General features: G+C 56.2%; 1 protein-coding gene across 1 annotated transcript in view; it reads left to right on the top strand.

Moving 5' to 3' along the window:
- Positions 1-18,875, top strand: part of ACTN3 (actinin alpha 3) — a 31,406-nt gene extending 12,531 nt beyond the window's left edge. The window contains exons 3-21 of the mRNA XM_037904794.2: positions 452-571; positions 1,075-1,161; positions 2,896-2,983; positions 3,302-3,380; positions 3,907-3,988; positions 5,886-5,971; positions 6,349-6,441; positions 6,855-7,085; positions 7,657-7,804; positions 8,216-8,366; positions 8,762-8,870; positions 9,020-9,160; positions 10,202-10,384; positions 10,667-10,801; positions 15,379-15,558; positions 15,828-15,974; positions 16,642-16,707; positions 16,858-17,016; positions 17,923-18,875. Of these exons, the coding sequence (XP_037760722.1) occupies positions 452-571; positions 1,075-1,161; positions 2,896-2,983; positions 3,302-3,380; positions 3,907-3,988; positions 5,886-5,971; positions 6,349-6,441; positions 6,855-7,085; positions 7,657-7,804; positions 8,216-8,366; positions 8,762-8,870; positions 9,020-9,160; positions 10,202-10,384; positions 10,667-10,801; positions 15,379-15,558; positions 15,828-15,974; positions 16,642-16,707; positions 16,858-17,016; positions 17,923-18,081 (2,444 nt within the window). The 3' untranslated portion in view covers positions 18,082-18,875. The remainder of the gene's footprint in view (positions 1-451; positions 572-1,074; positions 1,162-2,895; positions 2,984-3,301; positions 3,381-3,906; positions 3,989-5,885; positions 5,972-6,348; positions 6,442-6,854; positions 7,086-7,656; positions 7,805-8,215; positions 8,367-8,761; positions 8,871-9,019; positions 9,161-10,201; positions 10,385-10,666; positions 10,802-15,378; positions 15,559-15,827; positions 15,975-16,641; positions 16,708-16,857; positions 17,017-17,922) is intronic.
- Positions 18,876-19,508: the final 633 nt, after the last annotated feature.

Below are 19,508 nucleotides of genomic sequence, written 5' to 3'. Positions count from 1 at the left end.
AGGGTGCAGTCACCAGGGTGTAGCCCAGCTGTAGTGGGGCGGGGAGGGGCTCTCGACCCCTGGCTCTGAATCTGGGATTATGCGATGTGGGGTTGGCTGTGTCACGCGGTTTGGGTGTGTGTGTGGTGGGATGTGTTGCGGCCTGGCGATGTGGGGTGCACCTGGTTTGTGTGGCTGACCTGGGGGGCGGTGTCTGTCACCGACTCTGCTTGCGGATGTGAGTGTGTGTGAGGAGGGTATGTGGGGATGGAGGGGGGGAAATCTGTGCTTCCCCACCCACACTGCTGAGTCCCCCTCAGTCAAGTGGGGAGGAGGTGCAGGGGACCCCAGGGTGTGTGAGGGGGTGCCCCCTCACCCCATCACTGACTCTGCCCCTAGGCAAGTGGGGAGGTGCATGGGTGTGCGGAGGCTCTGTGCCTTTCCGATTGGTGACTCTCCCCGAACCCCTCAGGTGAGCGGTTGCCAAAGCCGGACAAAGGCAAGATGCGTTTCCACAAGATCGCCAATGTCAACAAGGCCCTGGACTTCATTGCCAGCAAGGGGGTCAAGCTGGTCTCCATCGGGGCTGAGGGTGAGTGGGGTTGGGGGGGGCAGCGGTCCTGACTAGGGTGATGAGGGCCCACAGCGCTGGCGCAGTCTCCTCCAGCATGCCCCGTTACCATGGTGATGCCAGCCCCATCGCTCTGGCGCTCGTAGGCAGGCCCTGTGCGTGTCTGGGAAGGTCGGGTGGCCACAGGCACTGGCAGCACCCTCCATGCAGGTCCGGGGGGGCTGGGTTGGGGTTGAGACATGTTCCCTCGTAATCCCATGGGCTGCTCTGTCTCGAGGCGGGGAGGCTGCCTGTCAGCAGCGCCTGGGCTGGGGATGTGCAGGCCCCCGAGCAGCACAAACACTGTGGGGGTGGGGCTGGGTTTACTTCTGTCTGTCCCCCCGCATATGCTCTCCTCTGCCTGCCCGTCCATCCCCGTCTCTCTATCTCTGTGCACCCCATCTCTCCCCCTGCCCCCTGGACACCCGTCTCTTTCTGTCACTCTGCCCCACCCCGCTCTGACTCTCCCCTCTCCCCCACTTCAGAAATTGTGGACGGGAATCTGAAGATGACTCTGGGGATGATCTGGACAATTATCCTGCGCTTCGCCATCCAGGACATCTCAGTGGAAGGTGAGTGTGGGGCTGGGCTCTGCCCCTTTACACCCCACCCCGAATACGTACTCCTGTACCGTATACACCAGACACCGGTCTACACTGCACCCCGTCCGCATACACAGACACCCTATATAACCCCTATACACTACACACTCCATATATCTCCTGGACACTACACATACCCCTATATACTGTGCCCCCCACACCTATCCTTATACACAATACACTCCATGCACATCCCATATACATACCCCTATACCTCCCATATAGCCCCACAAACGCCCCTATACATAAATATCTGAACCCCCCCATATAAACCCCTATACATGCACCCCAAACACTATACACTTCATATATCTCCTATACATTACACACACACCTATACACTATACACTCCTATACTCTACACACATACACCCCTAGTGGGGAGGGATAGCTCAGTGGTTTGAGCATTGGCCTGCTAAACCCAGGGTTGTGAGTTCAATCCTTGAGGGGGCCGTTTAGGGATTTGGGGCAAAAATTGGGGATCGGTCCTGCTTTGAGCAGGGGCTTGACCAGATGACCTCCTGAGGTCCCTTCCAACCCTGATATTCTATGATTCTATACGTTAGATCTTACACTCCATACACACCCCATGTAGACAGCCCTGTACACTATATATCCCATATGGCCTCTATACACACCCTTATACCCTATTATATGCATACCCATCTACACAATCATGCACCCTATATAAACCCCTATACATGGACCCTACTCACTCCATATATCTCCTATACACTGTACTACACCCCCCACATACACCCCTATATATCATATAATCCATACATATCCCATATACATACCCCTATACACTATGCATCCCGAACAGCCCCTATACACACTTCTATACACCCCCATACAAATGCCTTTTAGCTGCACACCCCATACACCTCCTATACATTACACATCTCTGTATATAGCCGTACACATACTCACCCCTACACCCCAGTATTGACTATAATCTAATCTCATGCTTCAGGGCTGCAGCTGGTCAGGGCAGGGGTCAGGAAGGAATTTTTTTCTCCAGTTCACAATTGGCCAGCCGTCTGGGTGTTTTTTCCTTCTTTGAAGCATCAGAGATCGGCCACAGCTGGAGACGGGACATGTGGAGGGTTGGCCAGTGCTCTGAGATGGTCCAGAGACTCTGGCTTAGCTGCCTGGCTGGTGTGTCTTGCTCCCGTGCTCAGGGTCTAAACTGGTGGCCAGATTTGGGTCAGGAATAAATTTTCCCTCAGTCTGATTGGCAGGGACCTTTCACCTTCCCCTGCAGCACAGGGCATGGGTCATCTTTAGCCATGCCTTGTCAAATCCATTCCCTGACATCACAGGGGGCTTGGGCATCGGTGGCCCCTGGGTCTTTGCTGTTCTCGGTCTGGGGCTCACAACAGGTCAGTCTCCTGAGGCCTGAAATGCTTTAGCCAACACAAGTGACGGGTGCAATGCAGGGGTAGCTGGATGAGGTTCTCTGGCCTGGGCTGTGCAGCAGGGCAGACTGGGTGGTCCCTTCTGAGCTGGAACTCCATGAATCTGAGACCTCCCTGCTGCTCCCCCACACCCACCAATGAGGGGCTGTGGGTAAGGCTCTCCCTTGCACTGCAGGCCCTTCCTGCCAGGGGCCACTCCCCCCCCCACCCCATCTCCTGCTCCTCTGCCCCTCCGTGCAGCTGAGCCAGGGGGGTCTGAGCCATGCTGCCTGGTTTCTTGCAGAGACTTCGGCCAAGGAGGGGCTGCTGCTGTGGTGCCAGAGGAAGACGGCTCCATACCGGAATGTCAATGTGCAGAACTTCCACATCAGGTAGGGGGCGCCGTGGAGAGGGGGGCTTCTCTGGGGGCTCGGGGCTTTGGGGCAGGCCCCAGGGGTCCCCTCGCCCTGCAGCCTTCATGAGTCAAGTTGGCTGGGGCTCAGCCCCTCTCCCAGGAGACAGCAGCTCCAGCAGTGCCGGCTGGACTGAAGGAGCCCAGGGGCAGCTGGGCCGGAGGAGGGAGCATAGGGCGGGGCTGGGGTGCGCGTGTAGTGCCAGGCCCCAGCACAGCACCTGCAGCTGGCCAGGGGCGTAGCCGAGGATCACCCGACTTCTCCTTCTCCTTCTCCTTCCCCCCGGATGCGGCGCAGCTGGAAGGATGGGCTGGCCCTGTGCGCCCTGATCCACCGCCACCGGCCTGACCTCATCGACTATGCCAAGCTCAGAAAGGTGTGACGGCCCCTGCCCCTGCTGTCTCCCCCACCCTTCCCCGGGTGTTCCCTCCATTGCCCCAGCCCCCACCCTTGCTGCTTCCCTGTACTCCCTCCTCCCAGCCCCCTCCCCCACAGCCCCAGCCCTCACCCCTGCCAGTTCCCTGCTACCACCCCAGTGACATTGGTCCTGGCTCCTGGCACTGCCCCAGCCCCCCATTTAGTTTCTTTCTCCCCTCTCCCCGGCTGTTTCTGCCCAAGGACTTTCAGCTCTTTGCCGGCCAGATCCCTGTCCCTGACCTGTTATCCGAGCTCTGAGCAGCAGCTTCCTGCCCCCGTGAACGCCCTCCCATCCCTGTTACCGCCAACGTGCCACCCCACCTCCCACTACATGGCTCAGGCCCCCGTTCCTGCCCTGCTCCGTGCAGGGCCCCATCCCTGTCATGGTGCCCCCATTGCCTGCGGCTCACGCAGCCCCCTTTGCCTCCTGCCCCAGCCTGTCACCAAGCCCCCCCAGTCTCACAGCTCTGCCCCTCTGTGCCTAGGATGACCCCATTGGGAACCTCAACACGGCCTTTGAGGTGGCTGAGAAGTACCTGGACATCCCCAAGATGCTGGACGCTGAAGGTGGGGGCCGAGCGCTACACTCCAAGAGCTGCACAGGGGGGGCTGGGGACCCACTGCTCTGGCCTGGCCCTTTGCATGACCCTGACCCTGGAACCTTGTCTTGACCCAGGCCCCCTAATCCTGATCTTGGCTCCCAGTCCTAATCCCAACTCCTAACCCTTGAACCTGATCCTGACTTCTGACCCGGACCCTTCTCCTGGGTCCCGTCAGGGCCTGGATGAGCCAGCTTGGTCCTGGAAACATGATAATTTATCCTCCTCCTACCTGAGCTCCCGCTTCAGCCCCCCGACCTGATTCTGTAGGTCAGGATGCTTGGGTTCTCTCCCAGCTCAGGAGGGGATCTAGTGGGTTAGAGCAGGGAGCTGGGAGCCAGGATGCCTGGGTTCTGTTTTTGGCTCTGCCACTGATTCCTTGGTGGGTAGGTAGGACGACCCTGCTCTCCAGTGTCCCTTTTTCCATTTACTCCTGTGGGGATCTCATGCTATTCCCTTGACCCACCACGCAGGGATGCTCTGTGGAACGAGGTGCCTGGAGCCAGATTCTCCCCTCCCTTCATGGCCCATTCGGCTGCCATCACCAACCCTGCTGGTCTCCTTTGTGGGCTGTGGATCCAGGGGACATGGCTCTAATGCCCAGGGCAGCTGGCACTCTGGGCCTGTGCAGCCCAGCCTGTGGGGGAGCGTGCTTCCAGGCAGGGACTGGGGGGCACCGTCATAGATCCCCAGGATCTGCGATACACCCCAGCTCTGAAACAGTCTCTTGGAGGAACCCCTACATGTGCCAGACCCCCGCCTCTATGGAGGACCCCTTCAGGGCAGGCCATGTGGCCTCACTGCCTCCTAGACTGAGTTCCTGGGCTCCCGCCCCCCTGCTTCACCCCCTGAGCTCTGCCCTGCAAGTCCAGCTGAGACAAGCTTCTGGCAGAGCCTTGTCCACCCCTCAAGGACGGACACACCGCAGCCGGGATCTGCCGTGGCACCAAAGAGCCTTCTCCAAACGGAGCAGGGCTTGTGAGTCACCTGGAGTCCTGAGGTTTGTACAGAGAAATCAAGGCTCCAGCGTAGTCCATCCGCTCAGCCCAGAGCAATTCACCAGCCCAGACATAGTCCCCTCCAGTGCCAGGCTCTAGCTGTTGGACTTCCTGGGCATGGCTCAGTCCTTGGTCCCTCGGCCGGGCTGGGCTGAATTCACATCCGTCTCCCAGATCCCTGACTCTCTGGGCTGGCATTGTTTCACTGGCCCCCTTGTTGAACTGGTCAGTTTCAGCCAGTTTCTTAACAAATGTATTCACTCCAGCCTAGCAGAGAAGTGACGCACCCCTGTGTCTCCTGGGCAGGGTATCTCTACGCTTCAGCCACTGCAGACACCACCTATACCAGGGGAGGGCTTTGCCTGTGGCTGTAGTTTCCACCTCCCTGAGAGGCGCTAGCTAGGTCAGTGGGAGAATTTTTCCATTCCTCTAGCACTGTCCACACTGGGGGGAGGTCAGTATAGCAACATCACTCGGGGGTGGATTTTTCACACCCCAGGGAGACATGGCTATCCCGATGTCAGTGTCTAGTGTAAACCTGCCCTGAGAGCAAACATAATCCCTTCCCCCCGCTGGCTAGCTATGCAAAGTACAGGGGGAAACTGAGGCACACACAGGCTTCATACAAACATTATGAAACGTTCCCGTTCTGTCACAGGCACATCCCAAGGGAAGGGCAGGGGCTGGGAGGAGTGCGCTGGGGACAGGTGTTCCAGGAGGGAGGGACGGGGAGGGCTGTAGGAGGTCACACAGGGTGCTGGGTTCGGGGGAGAAGCAGTAGAGACTCAAGTGCAGGAGTGTGTGGCCAGGACACACCCTCGCACCCCCCACCCCCACCCCCACTGAGCAGCTGGCATCTCTCTGCAGATATTGTCAACACGCCCAAGCCAGACGAGAAAGCCATCATGACCTACGTGTCCTGCTTCTACCATGCCTTTGCTGGAGCAGAGCAGGTAGGGGTGTGTGTGTGTGTGTGTGCGTGTGCACCTCCAGTGCAAATGGGACTGGGGGTGGGGACAGTCTTGGTTGGGGGCTGTGTGGTGCCCACCCCCATGGGCCCCAGTCTCTATTGGGATCAGTGTGATACCTGGCACAACAGGGGTCCCGATCTCAGGTGGGAGCATCTGTGTAGCACCCTGCCCAACAGGGGCCTGACTTTGCTCAGGGTCCATGCAGGGCCCAGCACAGCTCTATCCTGCGAGGCCCCACAGATGCTTGACAGGGGCCCTGATCTCAGTCAGGGGAAGGGAAGGGAAGGACTGTGCTCAGGCTGCTCTCTCTTCCCCCCGATGAGAAGTAATGCGGTATTTCTCCCCCCACCCCACCCCAGGCCGAGACGGCTGCAAACAGGATCTGCAAGGTGCTGGCTGTCAATCAGGAGAACGAGAAACTGATGGAAGAGTACGAGAAGCTGGCAAGCGAGGTACCAATCCATCCTGCCCTGAAGACGCCATGCCCCCTCTCCCCGACATCTGCTGGGGGCTTGCTCCCAGACCTGGGCATGCTGGAGAGAGGGAGCAAGGCCTGGAATGGGCATCAGGATTCCTGGGTTCTGGCCTGGCTCCAGCAGGGGAGGGAGATCTAGTGGGTTAGAACAGTGGGAGGGGTGGGAGCCAGGTCCCTTGGGTGCAGTGGGGGTGATATACTGGCCTGATGGGGTGCAGCTATATTAGTTAATGCTTGGGGGGAGAGAGAGAAGGGGTGCTGAGGGCCAGTGGGGAGTGTGGAGCTAGCATTGGGCTATGTGCCTGTGACTCTCCCCCAAGGGCCTGTAGGGGCTGGAGTGACCCAGCACTGCCCCCTGCTGGCCCTCACCCTCCCCACGGCTCCCCACAGCTGCTGGAGTGGATCCGGCGCACCATCCCATGGCTGGAGAACCGCGTGGCAGAGAAGAGCATGAGCGCCATGCGGCGCAAGCTGGAGGATTTCCGGGACTATCGCCGAGTCCACAAACCACCCCGCGTGCAGGAGAAATGCCAGCTCGAGATCAACTTCAACACCCTGCAGACCAAGCTGCGCCTCAGCAACCGGCCCGCCTTCATGCCCTCCGAGGGCAAGATGGTCTCGGTGAGCCATGGCACAGGGAGGCCACGCACCTCCCATGGGGCCCTTGGCACCTGGGGGGGATCTGCCATCCATCCATGGACTCTGCCTCTGCTACCCTGAGAAAGGATGAGGCCTGCATGGCACATCCAGTGGGCATGGGTCCACATGGACCAGGGGCGTACACATGCCGGTTGCGTGATGGTGCCCATGGGGCAGGGAGCCACATGTGCCCATGGGGCAATGAGACATGTGTGCCCAGGGGCAGTGCCCAGGGGGCAGGGAGGTATGTGTGCCTGGGGGGCAGTACCCATGGTGTGGGGATCCATGTGTCCTGAGGGTGGTGAGGACACACACAGAGCATGGACCATCACAGGGCTTGTCAGTTGTTGATGGGGCCAAGGCTGGTGTGTCCAGGGGGCAGTTCCTGCCCCCCAGGTGGGCATGGGGTGGCTGTGATCTGGGTGCTGCTGCCCCAGGGGCCAAGTGGGGGTGGGGCAGGGCAGGTGGCCAACTCCAGCACTCTCCTGGTGCTGTGTGTGTGGGAGGAGGGGCAGCGACCAGGCTCACACGTCTGTCTCTGCGGTGGAGGTAGGATATCGCCAACGCCTGGAAGGGGCTGGAGCAGGTGGAGAAGGGCTATGAGGAGTGGCTGCTGACCGAGATCCGCCGCCTGGAGCGCCTGGAGCACCTGGCCGAGAAGTTCAAGCAGAAGGCAACGCTGCATGAATCCTGGACCAGAGGTATCAGCCCCCTGCCCCCCTGGACCAGGGATCTCCCCCAGCCCCTTCTGCTGCAGGGCTTCCCCCACCCCCATCCCTCACTATGGGGATACCCCTTTCTGCTACAGGGATCACCCTGCCTTCCCCTACACCTCCGCTATGGGGTACCCCCACTGTGGATGTCCCCCAGAGGGGACTGCTCCTGTCCCTGCCCCAGAAGGGCACTACCCCTCAGGCCCTGCTCTGGGCTTTTCCCTGCCCTCTGGGATGGAGTGGGCTCTGCCCTCAGTGACCCCCCCTGTGGGTGATCCCCATTGGGGTCCTCCCTGCCACAGAGGCCCATGGGGTATGGGACAGGGGGTTCAGAGGGCGGGAGCTGGTAGGCTGGGGGTGGAGAAGGCTGGCTAGGCTCAGACCGCGCTGCCCCTGCAGGGAAGGAGGAAATGCTCTCGCAGAGGGACTATGAGTCGGCCTCGCTCATGGAGGTGCGGGCGCTGATGCGCAAACACGAGGCCTTTGAGAGCGACCTGGCCGCCCACCAGGACCGTGTGGAGCAGATCGCTGCCATCGCCCAGGAGCTTAAGTAAGTGCTGGGCCTGAGACACACACCCCAGCCAGAATCTCCCTGTCAGAGCCAGGGAGAGAACGCAGGAGTCCTGGCTCTCAGCCCCCTGCTCTAACCACGAGGCCCCACCCAGCTCCTAGTGCCCGGGCAGGTGGTGTCCCTAGGTAGGTGGGCAGTATACAGGACTCTGTGCCCCTCCCCATGGCACCCCAGGGGCTCTGTACCTTTTCCCAGTGGCACCCCAGGGGCTCTGTGCCTTGCCCCATGACTCTATGCCTTGCTCAATGGCTCTATGCCCTGCTCTGTGGCACCCCAGTGGCTCTATGCCCTGCCCTGTGGCACCCCAATGGCTCAGTGCCCTGCCCCATGGCTCATTGCCCTTACCTTCCCACCATCTCTCCCCTCCCCCGCAGTGAGCTGGACTACCATGATGCCGCCTCGGTGAACTCCCGCTGCCAGGCCATCTGTGACCAATGGGACACACTGGGCACCCTGACCCAGAAGAGGAGGGACGCGCTGGAGGTGAGAGGGGGCCCCGGATGGCAGGGGAGCTCCTGCTGCCAACCGGAGTGGGGAGGGGTGTGGCTGGGGACAGGCCTGCCCCAGTGCAGGGGCCAGGGAGATGGTAGGTGCCCCTTCCCCTCTAACCCTCTGGCTCTGTCCCTGCCCAGCGGGTGGAAAAGCTGCTGGAGACCATCGACCAGCTGTACCTGGAGTTTGCCAAGAGAGCCGCGCCCTTCAACAACTGGATGGATGGTGCCACCGAGGACCTGCAGGACATGTTCATCGTGCACAGCATTGAGGAGATCCAGGTGCGGCCCACAGAGCCCCTGGGCTAGATCCCTGGCTCTGGGAGGGGAGTGGGGTCTAGTGGTTAGAACAGGGAGTGCTGGGAGCCAGGACTCCTGGGTTCTATCCTGCCTCTGCCTCTGACCTTGGACAAGTCACTTTCCTGTTCTGTGCCTTAGTTTCCTTTCGGTGTATGAATCCCTCAGCCCCCTGCTCTCTGGGGTCAAGGGAGGTAGGAGGCTTAAGGGGGGTGGAATTAGGGGAAGTGGCAGGGCTGGGGCTGGGTGGGAGTGGGTCAAGGGAAGTTGGGGGGGGTCTATGGGGTGTGGCGCAGTCAGGCACAGTATCCCTGTGATGCTCTGCTCAGGTGGCCAAAACTGTAAGCCCCGGTGTTACCCCTTAGCTAGACAGAGTTTTGCTGGAGAGAACAAAACCCACTTTCTAGCTAACACACTTAATTTCCCAAAGTTCCAGCCTTTGCCTGAGCAGTTTTCTTATCCACCTCAAGTTTGCAGCATCTCCATCCCCCCTGGCCAGGGACCCAGCTTTCCCAGCCTCAGAGGCACTGCTCCCTCTGGCCCCTCTTTGTTCCTCCTGTGTCACCAGAGGCCATTGTCCCTGAATCCAGAGCCAGAGGGTGGCCTGGGATGCAGGCTCTGTCCCAGGCGTGATCACTCAGGTGTCTCTTTCACCGCTTGTTAGCTTCATGGCTTTGTTTGCCTTATATGTAAATATCCTGTCACTATCCAACCAGCCAGCCGGGTCACTGCCCCGTGCGCTGTCCAGGCTGAGTGTGAGCTCTGCCTCCCAAACGCGCTGTACAAACACACAACCAGCACGTCGGTAACTCTGGGCAGAACCTGCGCAGGCATCCCACAGGGATCTGGGGACCAGTGGGCCACCACTGTACACACCAGACCTCGCAGACACGTTCTGCCCCCAGCGTGATGGGGAGTGAGGGCGTCAGGCCAGATCTGACCCAGGGCGGTGGGCCCTCAGCCCACGGGCTGTGAGGGGCTCTTCGGGCCACACTCCCCCCATGGCAACTGTCCCTCTGCCTGCAGAGCCTGATCACGGCCCATGAGCAGTTCAAGGCCACACTGCCCGAGGCCGACAAGGAGCGCATGGCCATCCTAGGCATTCAGAACGAGATCCAGAAGATCGCCCAGACCTACGGTATCAAGCTAAGCGGGGTGAACCCCTACACCAACCTCTCACACCTCGACATCGCCAGCAAATGGGACACGGTGAGTGCGGCCACTGGGAGCGGGAACCCGGCTGACCCTCCCGCCCCCTGACTGTGTCTGTCCCACCCCACTGTCCATCTAGCCATCTGACCCCGCAGGCGTCACGCCCCCTGCCTGTCTGTCAGTGCCTATCTGTCTAGCCGGCCCTGCCTCCCCAGCCCCATTGCTCTTGGACCCTGCCCTCCCCGAGCTGGAACCCAGACTTCCCAACCCATTGCGCTCAGCCTCCTCCATCTGGAGTCCTGTCCCACAGCGTCTCACCTGCTGCTCCCTCCCCAACAGGTGAAGCAGCTGGTGCCACACCGAGACCAGACGCTGCAGGAGGAGCTGGCGCGGCAACAGGCCAATGAGCGGCTGCGGCGCCAATTTGCTGCCCAGGCCAATGTCTTGGGGCCCTGGATCCAGACCAAGATGGAGGTGAGAGCTCCAGTGTGTGGATTCTAACCACGGCTCTGGAAGGGGAGTGAGGACTAATGGTTAGAGTGGGGGTGGGGGGCTGGGAGTCAGGACTCCTGGGTTCTAGCCACAGCTCTGGGAGGAGTGTGGGGACTAACCAGGAGATCTTCAAAGATCTGAAACTCAAAAGAGTCTACAACAGGTGGAAACTGGATCAAATTACAAAGGATGAATATAAACAAATAACACAAGTATGTAGGGACAAAATCAGAAAGGCCAAGGCACAAAACGAGATCAAACTATCTAGAGACATAAAGGGTAACAAGAAAACATTCTACAAATACATTAAAAGCAAGAGGAAGGTAGGCCCATTACTCAATGAGAGGGAAAACACAACAGAAAATGTGGAAATGGCAGAAGTGCTAAATGTCTTTTTTTGTTTCAGTTTTCACCAAAAAGGTTAGTAGTGATTGGATGTCTAACATAGTGAATGCCAGTGAAAATGAGGTAGGATCCGAGGCTAAAATAGGGAAAGAACAAGTTAAAAATTACTTAAACAAGTCAGATGTCTTCAAGTCACCAGGGCCTGATGAAATACAGCCTAGAATACTCGAAGAGCTGACTGAGGAGATATCTGAACCATTAGTGATTATCTTCGAATGTCATGGAAGACGGGAAAGATTCCAGAGGACTGGAAAATGGCAAATAAAGTGCCAGTCTATATAACGGGGAATAAGGACAACCCGGGGAATTACAGACCAGTCAGCATAACTTCAGTACCCGGAAAGATAATGGAGCAAATAATTAAGGAATCAATTTGCAAACACCTAGAAGATAATAAGGTGATAAGTAACAGTCAGCATGGATTTATCAAGAACAAATTCTGTCAGACCATAAGAACATAAGAATGGCCCTACTGGGTCAGACAAAAGGTCCATCTAGCCCAGTGTCCTGTCTTCCGACAGTAGCCAGTGCCAGGTGCCCCAGAGGGAATGAACAGAACAGATAATCATCAAGTGATCCATCCCCTGTCACTCATTCCCAGCTTCTGGCAAACAGAGGCTAGGGACACCACTCCTGCCCATCCTGGCTAATAGCCATTGATGGACCTATCCTCTATGAATTTATCGAGTTCTTTTTTTAACCCTGTTGTGGTCTTGGCCTTCACAACATCCTCTGGCAAGGGGTTCCACAGGTTGACTGTGAGTTGTGTGAAGAAATACTTCCTTTTATTTGTTTTAAACCTGCTGTCTGTTAATTTCATTTGGTGACCCCTAGTTCTTGTGTTATGAGAAGTAGTACACAACACTTCCTTATCTACTTTCTCTACACCAGTCATGATTTTATAGACCTTAATCATATCTGCCCTTAGACGTCTCTTTTCCAAGCTGAAAAGTCCCAGTTTTATTAATCTCTCCTCATACGGAAGCCGTTCCATACCCCTAATCATTTTTGTTGCCCTCTTCTGAACCTTTTCCAGTTCCAATATATCTTTTCTGAGACGGAGCGACCACATCTGCACACAGTATTCAAGATGTGGGCGTACCATGGATTTATATAGAGGCAACATGATATTTTCTGTCCTAATATCTCCCTTTCTTAATTATTCCCAGCATTCTATTTGCTTTTTTGACTGCCACTGCACATTGAGTGGATGTTTTCAGAGAATTATCCACAATGACTCCAAGATCTCTTTCTTGAATGGTAACAGCTAATTTAGACCTCATCATTTTATATGTATAGTTGGGATTGGAAAGCATAATGTGCATTACTTTGCATTTATCAACATTAAATTTCATCTGTCATTTTTTTGCCCAATCACCCAGTTTTGAGAGATCCTTTTGTAGCTCTTCGCAGTCTGCTTGGGTCTTAACTATCTTTAGTAATTTTGTATCATCTGCAAATTTTGCCACCTCACTGTTTACCCCTTTTTCCAGATCATTTATGAATATGTTGAATAGGACTAGTCCCAGAACAGACCCCTGGGGGACACCACTATTTACCTCTCTCCATTCTGAAAACTGATCATTTATACCTACCCTTTGTTTCCTATCTTTTGACCGGTTACCAATCCATGAGAGCACCTTCTCTCTTATTTCGTGGCAGCTTACTTTGCGTAAGAACCTTTGGTGAGGGACCTTGTCAAAGGCTTTCTGAAAATCTAAGTACATTATATCCACTGGATCCCCTTGGTCCACATGTTGTTGACCCCCTCAAAGAATTCTAGTAGATTGGTGAGGCATGATTTCCCTTTACTAAAACCATGTTGACTCTTCCTCAAAAAATTATGTTCATATATATGTCTGACAATATTGTTCTTTATTATAGTTTCAACCAGTTTCCCCGGGACTGAAGTCAGGCTTACAGGCCTGTAATTGCTGGGATCGCCTCTGGAGACCTTTTTAAAAATTGGTGTCACATTAGCTATCCTCCTGTCATCTGGTACAGAAGCTGATTTAAATAATAGGTTACAGTCTACAGTTAGTAGTTCTGCAACTTCACGTTTGAGTTCCTTCAGAACTCTTGGGTGAATACCATCTGGTCCTGGTGACTTATTGCTGTTTAATTTATCAATTTGTTCCAAAACCTCCTCTAATGATACCTCAATCTGGGACAGTTCCTCAGATCAGTTCCTCAGAACCAACGTAATAGCTTTCTTTGACAAGGGTAACAAGCCTTGTGGATAGGGAGAAGCGGTAGACGTGATATATGTTGACTTTAGTAAGGCTTTTGATACTGTCTCGCATGACCTTCTCATAAACAAACTAGGAAAATACAACCTAGATGGAGCTAGTATAAGTAGGTCCCTACCAAATTCACGGCCATGAAAAACACATCACGGACCGTGAAATCTGGTCTCCCCCATGAAATCTGGTCTTTTGTGTACTTTTACCCTGTGCGATACAGATTTCATGGGGGAGACCAGCATTTCTCAAACTGGGGGGCCTGACCCAAAAAGGGATTGTGGAGGGTTGCAAAGTTATTGTAGGGGGGGTCGCAGTATTGCCACCCTTACTTCTGTGCTGCCTTCAGAGCTGGGTGGCCGGAGAGCAGAGGCTGCTGGCCAGGTGCCTACCTCTGAAGGCAGCATCCTGCCAGCAGCAGCACAGAAGTAAGGGTGGCAATACTGTGACCCCCTACAGTAACCCTGCAACCCCGCCACAGCTCCCTTTTGGGTCACGACCTCTATTGTTACAACACCGTGAAATTTCAGATTTAAATATCTGAAATCATGACATTTACGATTTTTAAAATCTTATGACCGTGAAATTGACCGATTGGACCATGAATTTGGTAGGGCCCTAACTATAAGGTGGGTGCATAACTGGTTGGAAAACCATTCCCAGAGAGTAGTTATCAGTGGTTCACAGTCAGGCTGGAAGGACATAATGAGTGGGGAACTGCAGGGATCAGGTCTGGGTCCGGTTCTGTTCAATATCTTCATCAATGATTTAGATAATGGCATAGAGAGTACACTTATAAAGTTTGTGCATGATACCAAGCTGGGAGGGGTTGCAAGTGCTTTGGAGGATAGGACTGAAATTCAAAATGATCTGGACAAACTGGAGAAATGGTCTGAAGTAAATGGGATGAAATTCAATAAGGACAAATGCAAAGTACTCCACTTAGGAAGGAACAATCATTGCACACATACAAAATGGGAAATGACTGCCTCAGAAGGAGTACTGCGGAAATGGATCTGGGGGTCATAGTAGATCCCAAGCTAAATATGAGTCAACAATGTAACACTTGCAAAAAAGGCAAACATTCTTCTGGGATGTATTAACAGGAGTGTTGTAAGCAAGACATAAGAAGTAATTATTCCGATCTACTCCGTGCTGATTAGGCCTCAACTGGAGTATTGTGTCAAGTTCTGGGCGTCACATTTCAGGAAAGATGTGGACAAATTGAAGAAAGTCCTGAGAAGAGTGACAAAAATGATTAAAAGAAAAGGAGTACTTGTGGCACCTTAGAGACTAACCAAGTAGTCCTTTTCTTTTTGCGAATACAGACTAACACGGCTGTTACTCTGAAACCTGTCAAAAATGATTAAATGTCTAGAAAACATGACCTATGAGGGAAATAGAAAAAATTGGGTTTGTTTAGTCTGGAGAAGAGAAGACTGAGAGGGGACATAACAGTTTTCAAGTACATAAAAGATTGTTACAAGGAGGAGGGAGAAGAATTGTTCTTAATTGCTGAGGATAGGACAAGAAGCAATAGGCTTAAATTGCAGCCAGGGAAGTTTAGGTTGGACATTCCTAACTATCAGGGTGGTTAAGCACTAGAATAAATTGTTTAGGAGGTTGTGGAATCTCCATCATTGGAAGTTTTTGAGAGCTGGTTAGACACACACCTGTCAGGGATGATCCTGTTATTACTTAGTCCTGATGGAGTACAGGGGACTGGAGTAGGTGACCACTCGAGTTCCCTTCCAATCTTATGATTCTATGAATCGATAATGCTTAGAGCTGGGGAGTGGGAAGCAGGGAGCCAGGACTCCTGGGTTCACTCCCAGCTCTGGGAGGGGAGTGGGGCTCAGTAAGGAGAGCAGGGCACAGTGTCCTCACCCAGTGACAGCCCGCTGCCCCCCACAGGAGATTGGGCACATCTCAGTGGACATCAGCGGCTCCCTCGAGGACCAGATGAACCATCTCAAGCAGCAGGAGCAGAACATCATTAACTACAAGGCCAACATCGACAAGCTGGAGGGTGACCACCAGCTCATCCAGGAGGCCCTGGTCTTTGACAACAAGCACACCAGCTACACCATGGAGGTGAGAGGCCAGATGGGGCTGTGGGGCTCCCTGTGGGGCGGCTCTCCAAGCAGGGATCAGGGGCTGACAGGGGCTCTCGGGGGGAGGGGATGGCTAAGCGTGCTCTGAGGGGACAGAGGGTCTCAGGGGAGGGGTTTGGAGGGGCAGGTTTTCGTGACTCATTGGGGGACACGTGGTTGTGCTTTGTGCACGGGGAACAGGAGTGATGGCAGGATGATCTTGGTGGGGTGATCCCCCAGGTGCTGTGATCTCCTCTTCTGTCCCCACAGCACATCCGGGTGGGCTGGGAGCAGCTGCTGACAACGATCGCCCGAACCATCAATGAGGTGGAGAACCAGATCCTGACCCGCGATGCCAAGGGCATCAGCCAGGAGCAAATGAACGAGTTCCGGGCATCCTTCAACCACTTCGACCGGGTGAGACACGGCCCCCTGCATCCTGATGACCCCGCCCCTGTCTAGATAGCCCTTCCCCATGAATAACCCAACCCCAATAACCCCGCCCCTGTCTGGATAGCCCTGCCCCCATCAATAAACCCGCCCCTGCCTGGATAGCCCTGCCCCCATCAATAACCCAACCTCAACCCTGCCTAAATAGCCCTTCCCCATCAATAACCCCGCCCCTGCTTGGATAGCTCCGCCCCCATAGAGAACCATCCTCGATAACTCCACCCTTGCCCAGATAGCTCAGCCCCGTTGATAACCTTTCTCGATAACCCCACTCCCCCAGCTGTCTCCCATCTAGGTAACCCAACTCCCCACCACTGCCGCTCACAGCCAGCTTTGCCGGTGCCTCGTAGTCCCAACCCACAGCTCTCTGCTATTCCAGCCCTGGGCTTCCTCCGCCCTACAGCTCTGCCGATGCCCCTCAATCCTGACACAGCCTGAGTGTGGTGTGGGGGCATGAATGGCTCATAGAGGTGGAGCTCTGCACCCTAGTGGAGGTCCCTGTGGGGCTTCGGGGGGGACTCACTGGCAGCAGGAGCTCAAACTGCCTGGGCTGCACCCATGCCAGGCAGGTCTGGTCCCTAGGGTCACATTCCTGGCCTGACGTCTTCTCTTCCCTCCCTGCCTCCTGCCACAGAAGAGGAATGGGATGATGGACCCTGATGACTTCCGCGCCTGCCTCATCTCCATGGGCTATGACCTGGTAAGAGACCCCCGCACAGGGGAGCCAGTACTGGCTGAACTGAGCCCATGCCCCACTCTTTGCAGCACAGCGCCCCCTAGTGCCACAGTGGGCTCAACCCCGAGCCTAACTCAGTGCAGCCCCAGCCTCACCCCCATTCCTCTCCCCCAGGGCGAGGTGGAGTTTGCCCGGATTATGACGCTGGTGGATCCCAACAGCACAGGCGTGGTGACGTTCCAGGCCTTCATCGACTTCATGACCCGCGAGACAGCCGAGACCGACACGGCTGAGCAGGTCGTGGCCTCCTTCAAGATCCTGGCATCAGACAAGGTCAGTCCAGCCAGGTCCTCCACCCAGACCCCTCGGAGGGCTCTGCTGGGCTGGGAGTGTCTTCCTCAACCGCTGGGGCCTGTGGGGTAGCAGCTTATGAAGGGCATGGGGTTGGGCTTGCTGCAGAGCATGCTGGGATTGGTAGCCTCTAGGTCACACTGAGCCAGCTCCCATGGGTCTGCTGGGGTTTCCCTTGGGTCTCTTGTTTGCTGTGAAGATATGTGGAGGGCAGGTTTTATTCCACTCCGCCTCCACTGGCCCCTAGCGACGTGCCCCCCACCCCATGCCTGTCGAGGACCCTGAGTCACAGGCTGCGGTTCAGGAGGGTTCCCCCCTCCCCAGGTTTGGATGCAGCAGCATCAGGCTCTCAGAGCATCCGGGCCACCTGCCCATGTAGTTAGATCAGGGGTTCTCAGACTTCATTGCACCATGACCCCCTTCTGACAACAAAAATTACTACACGACCCCAGGAGGGAGGACCAAAGCCTGAACCTGCCTGAGTCCCACTGCCCCGGGGGGGCAAAGCCCAAGGGCTTCAGTCCCAGGCAGAGGGCCTGTAACCTGAGCCCTGCCACCCAGGGCTGAAGCCCTTAGGCTTTGGCCCCAGGCAGTTGGGCTTGAGCTTTGGCTCTGGCTGTGACCCACTTTGGGGTCCCGACCCACAGTTTGAGAACCGCTGAGTTAGACCCTGCGCAGCCAGGTGGCACTGGTGGGGGTGGCCCTGCAGCAGACTGTGCTAGAGCAGGGAGTGTGGGCAGTGCAGACCCAAAGGGGCCCCACAGACCCGGGCTCGTCTCCCTAGGCTAGCCAGGGCCTGGGGTCCGCTAGCAGCAGCAGAGCCCCTGTTGGGCAGGGGCGAGGGGCTGGGCTTCTGCCCCTCTAACCATCTCCCCTCCCACCTTTCAGAACTACATCACCGTGGAGGAGCTGCGGCGGGAGCTGCCCCCGGAGCAGGCCGAGTATTGCATCAGCCGCATGACAAAGTACAGCGGGGCTGACACGGTGTCGGGCGCATTGGACTACGTCTCCTTCTCCAGCGCCCTGTACGGGGAGAGCGACCTGTAACCCCCACACTGGGAGCCCCCTGCTGCACCTCACAGGATCAACACCCCTTCCCCAGATTGGTGGGGGGAACCTGCCCTGGATTCCCACCCCCCTGCCCCATGGAATGACGACACTGTGGAGCCCCACGCGGCCTGGACAGATGGATGGGGATCTGTCTGGGCTAGGACCCTCTATCCCCCACGTCTTGCCCCCAGTCCTCCCCAAAGCCCAGCTCCAGCTAGGAGCCGCCTCAGCTCTGTGTCTTTGCTGCTGCCCAAGTAGACGCCTGCTTTCCCAGCCTGGATCAGCCCCTCTCGTCCCCCAGTCTCAGCACCTCCCTTCCCCCTCTAGGGGTGCAGGCCTTGTGCTTTGAACCCCAAACTTCCCCCTCAATGCCTCAAAAATGAAGGAGGTGGGGCCAGTTCTCGGCATGTCTGTCCCCAGCTAGGGGGCAAGCTGCGCCATTGAGGGGTCCCGTGGCTCCGGTGCAGGGAGCTGCGCGCTGGGGGTGGGGCGCAAGGAACGGGGCTGGGAGGAGCTGGGGAGCAGAGCCAGGTCGGGCTGGGCCAGGTGTGCTCCTTACACCCGCTAATAAATGAAACATAACAGAGAGACCCACCAACCACCTGGCTTCTGTACAGTGCGTGTGAGAGAGGCTTTGCCCCCTGGGCTGGAGAGGATCCGTACTGTGTGTGTGCATGTGTGTGGGGCAGAATCAGTGCGTACGGGGCAGGGGGTGAGCAGAGCGGTGCCGTTCTCAGGTTCCCAGGTGTTTTACAAGCACTGCTGGGCAAAGGTGGTGCCTGCCTTGCAGACGGGTCTGAGTGAGTCCATTTGGCCACAGCACTGGTGGGTGAGGTCCCCACGAGCCAGTGTGGGAGCAGATGTACCTGTACTGGTGTGAGCAGCTCTCCAGCCAGCCACAGTGTAACTTGCCCTTCTGCAGGGCTCCTCCTGGGAAAAGTTTTGAACTCTGCTGCCCCGGGGCATGGGGACTGGCAGCCACCTGCCATTACAAATGTGAAGAAACTGGGAGATCAAACCCTCCATGTCCCGTGATTCCTCACCTATCAGCCTCCCTGCTGGTGGGCGTCTCCGACCAGCCTTCGCCAATATAAACACAGAGCGGCGTGTTCTATAAAAACCCTACCAAAACCAACACTCCACTGCTCACACAGCTCTCCCCTTGGGGCGAGGCTGAGCAAACCCACTGGGACAGATGCTGGTCATGTCGCTTGTTGCACCACTAGTAGGAGCTCCAGTTCTCTCGGAGGCTGGTCTAAGACCCAGTGAAGACAAGACCAGAGAAGAGAATAAAGCCTATTACTGGGGGATGGAAGGGCGGGATGAGGTCTAGGGTCTGTGGGAGTTAGGCATCTTGATGGCTTTGTGGCTCTGGGTCTAGGTGTCTTCTGCTTAATTCCTAGAGATTGAAGCCTGAAATCCCC

Source organism: Chelonia mydas, chromosome 7 (assembly GCF_015237465.2).
Source record: "Chelonia mydas isolate rCheMyd1 chromosome 7, rCheMyd1.pri.v2, whole genome shotgun sequence".
NCBI lineage: Eukaryota > Metazoa > Chordata > Testudines > Cheloniidae > Chelonia > Chelonia mydas.
Note: the sequence above shows the minus strand (reverse complement) of the source record. Positions and strands in the feature narration are given on the sequence as shown.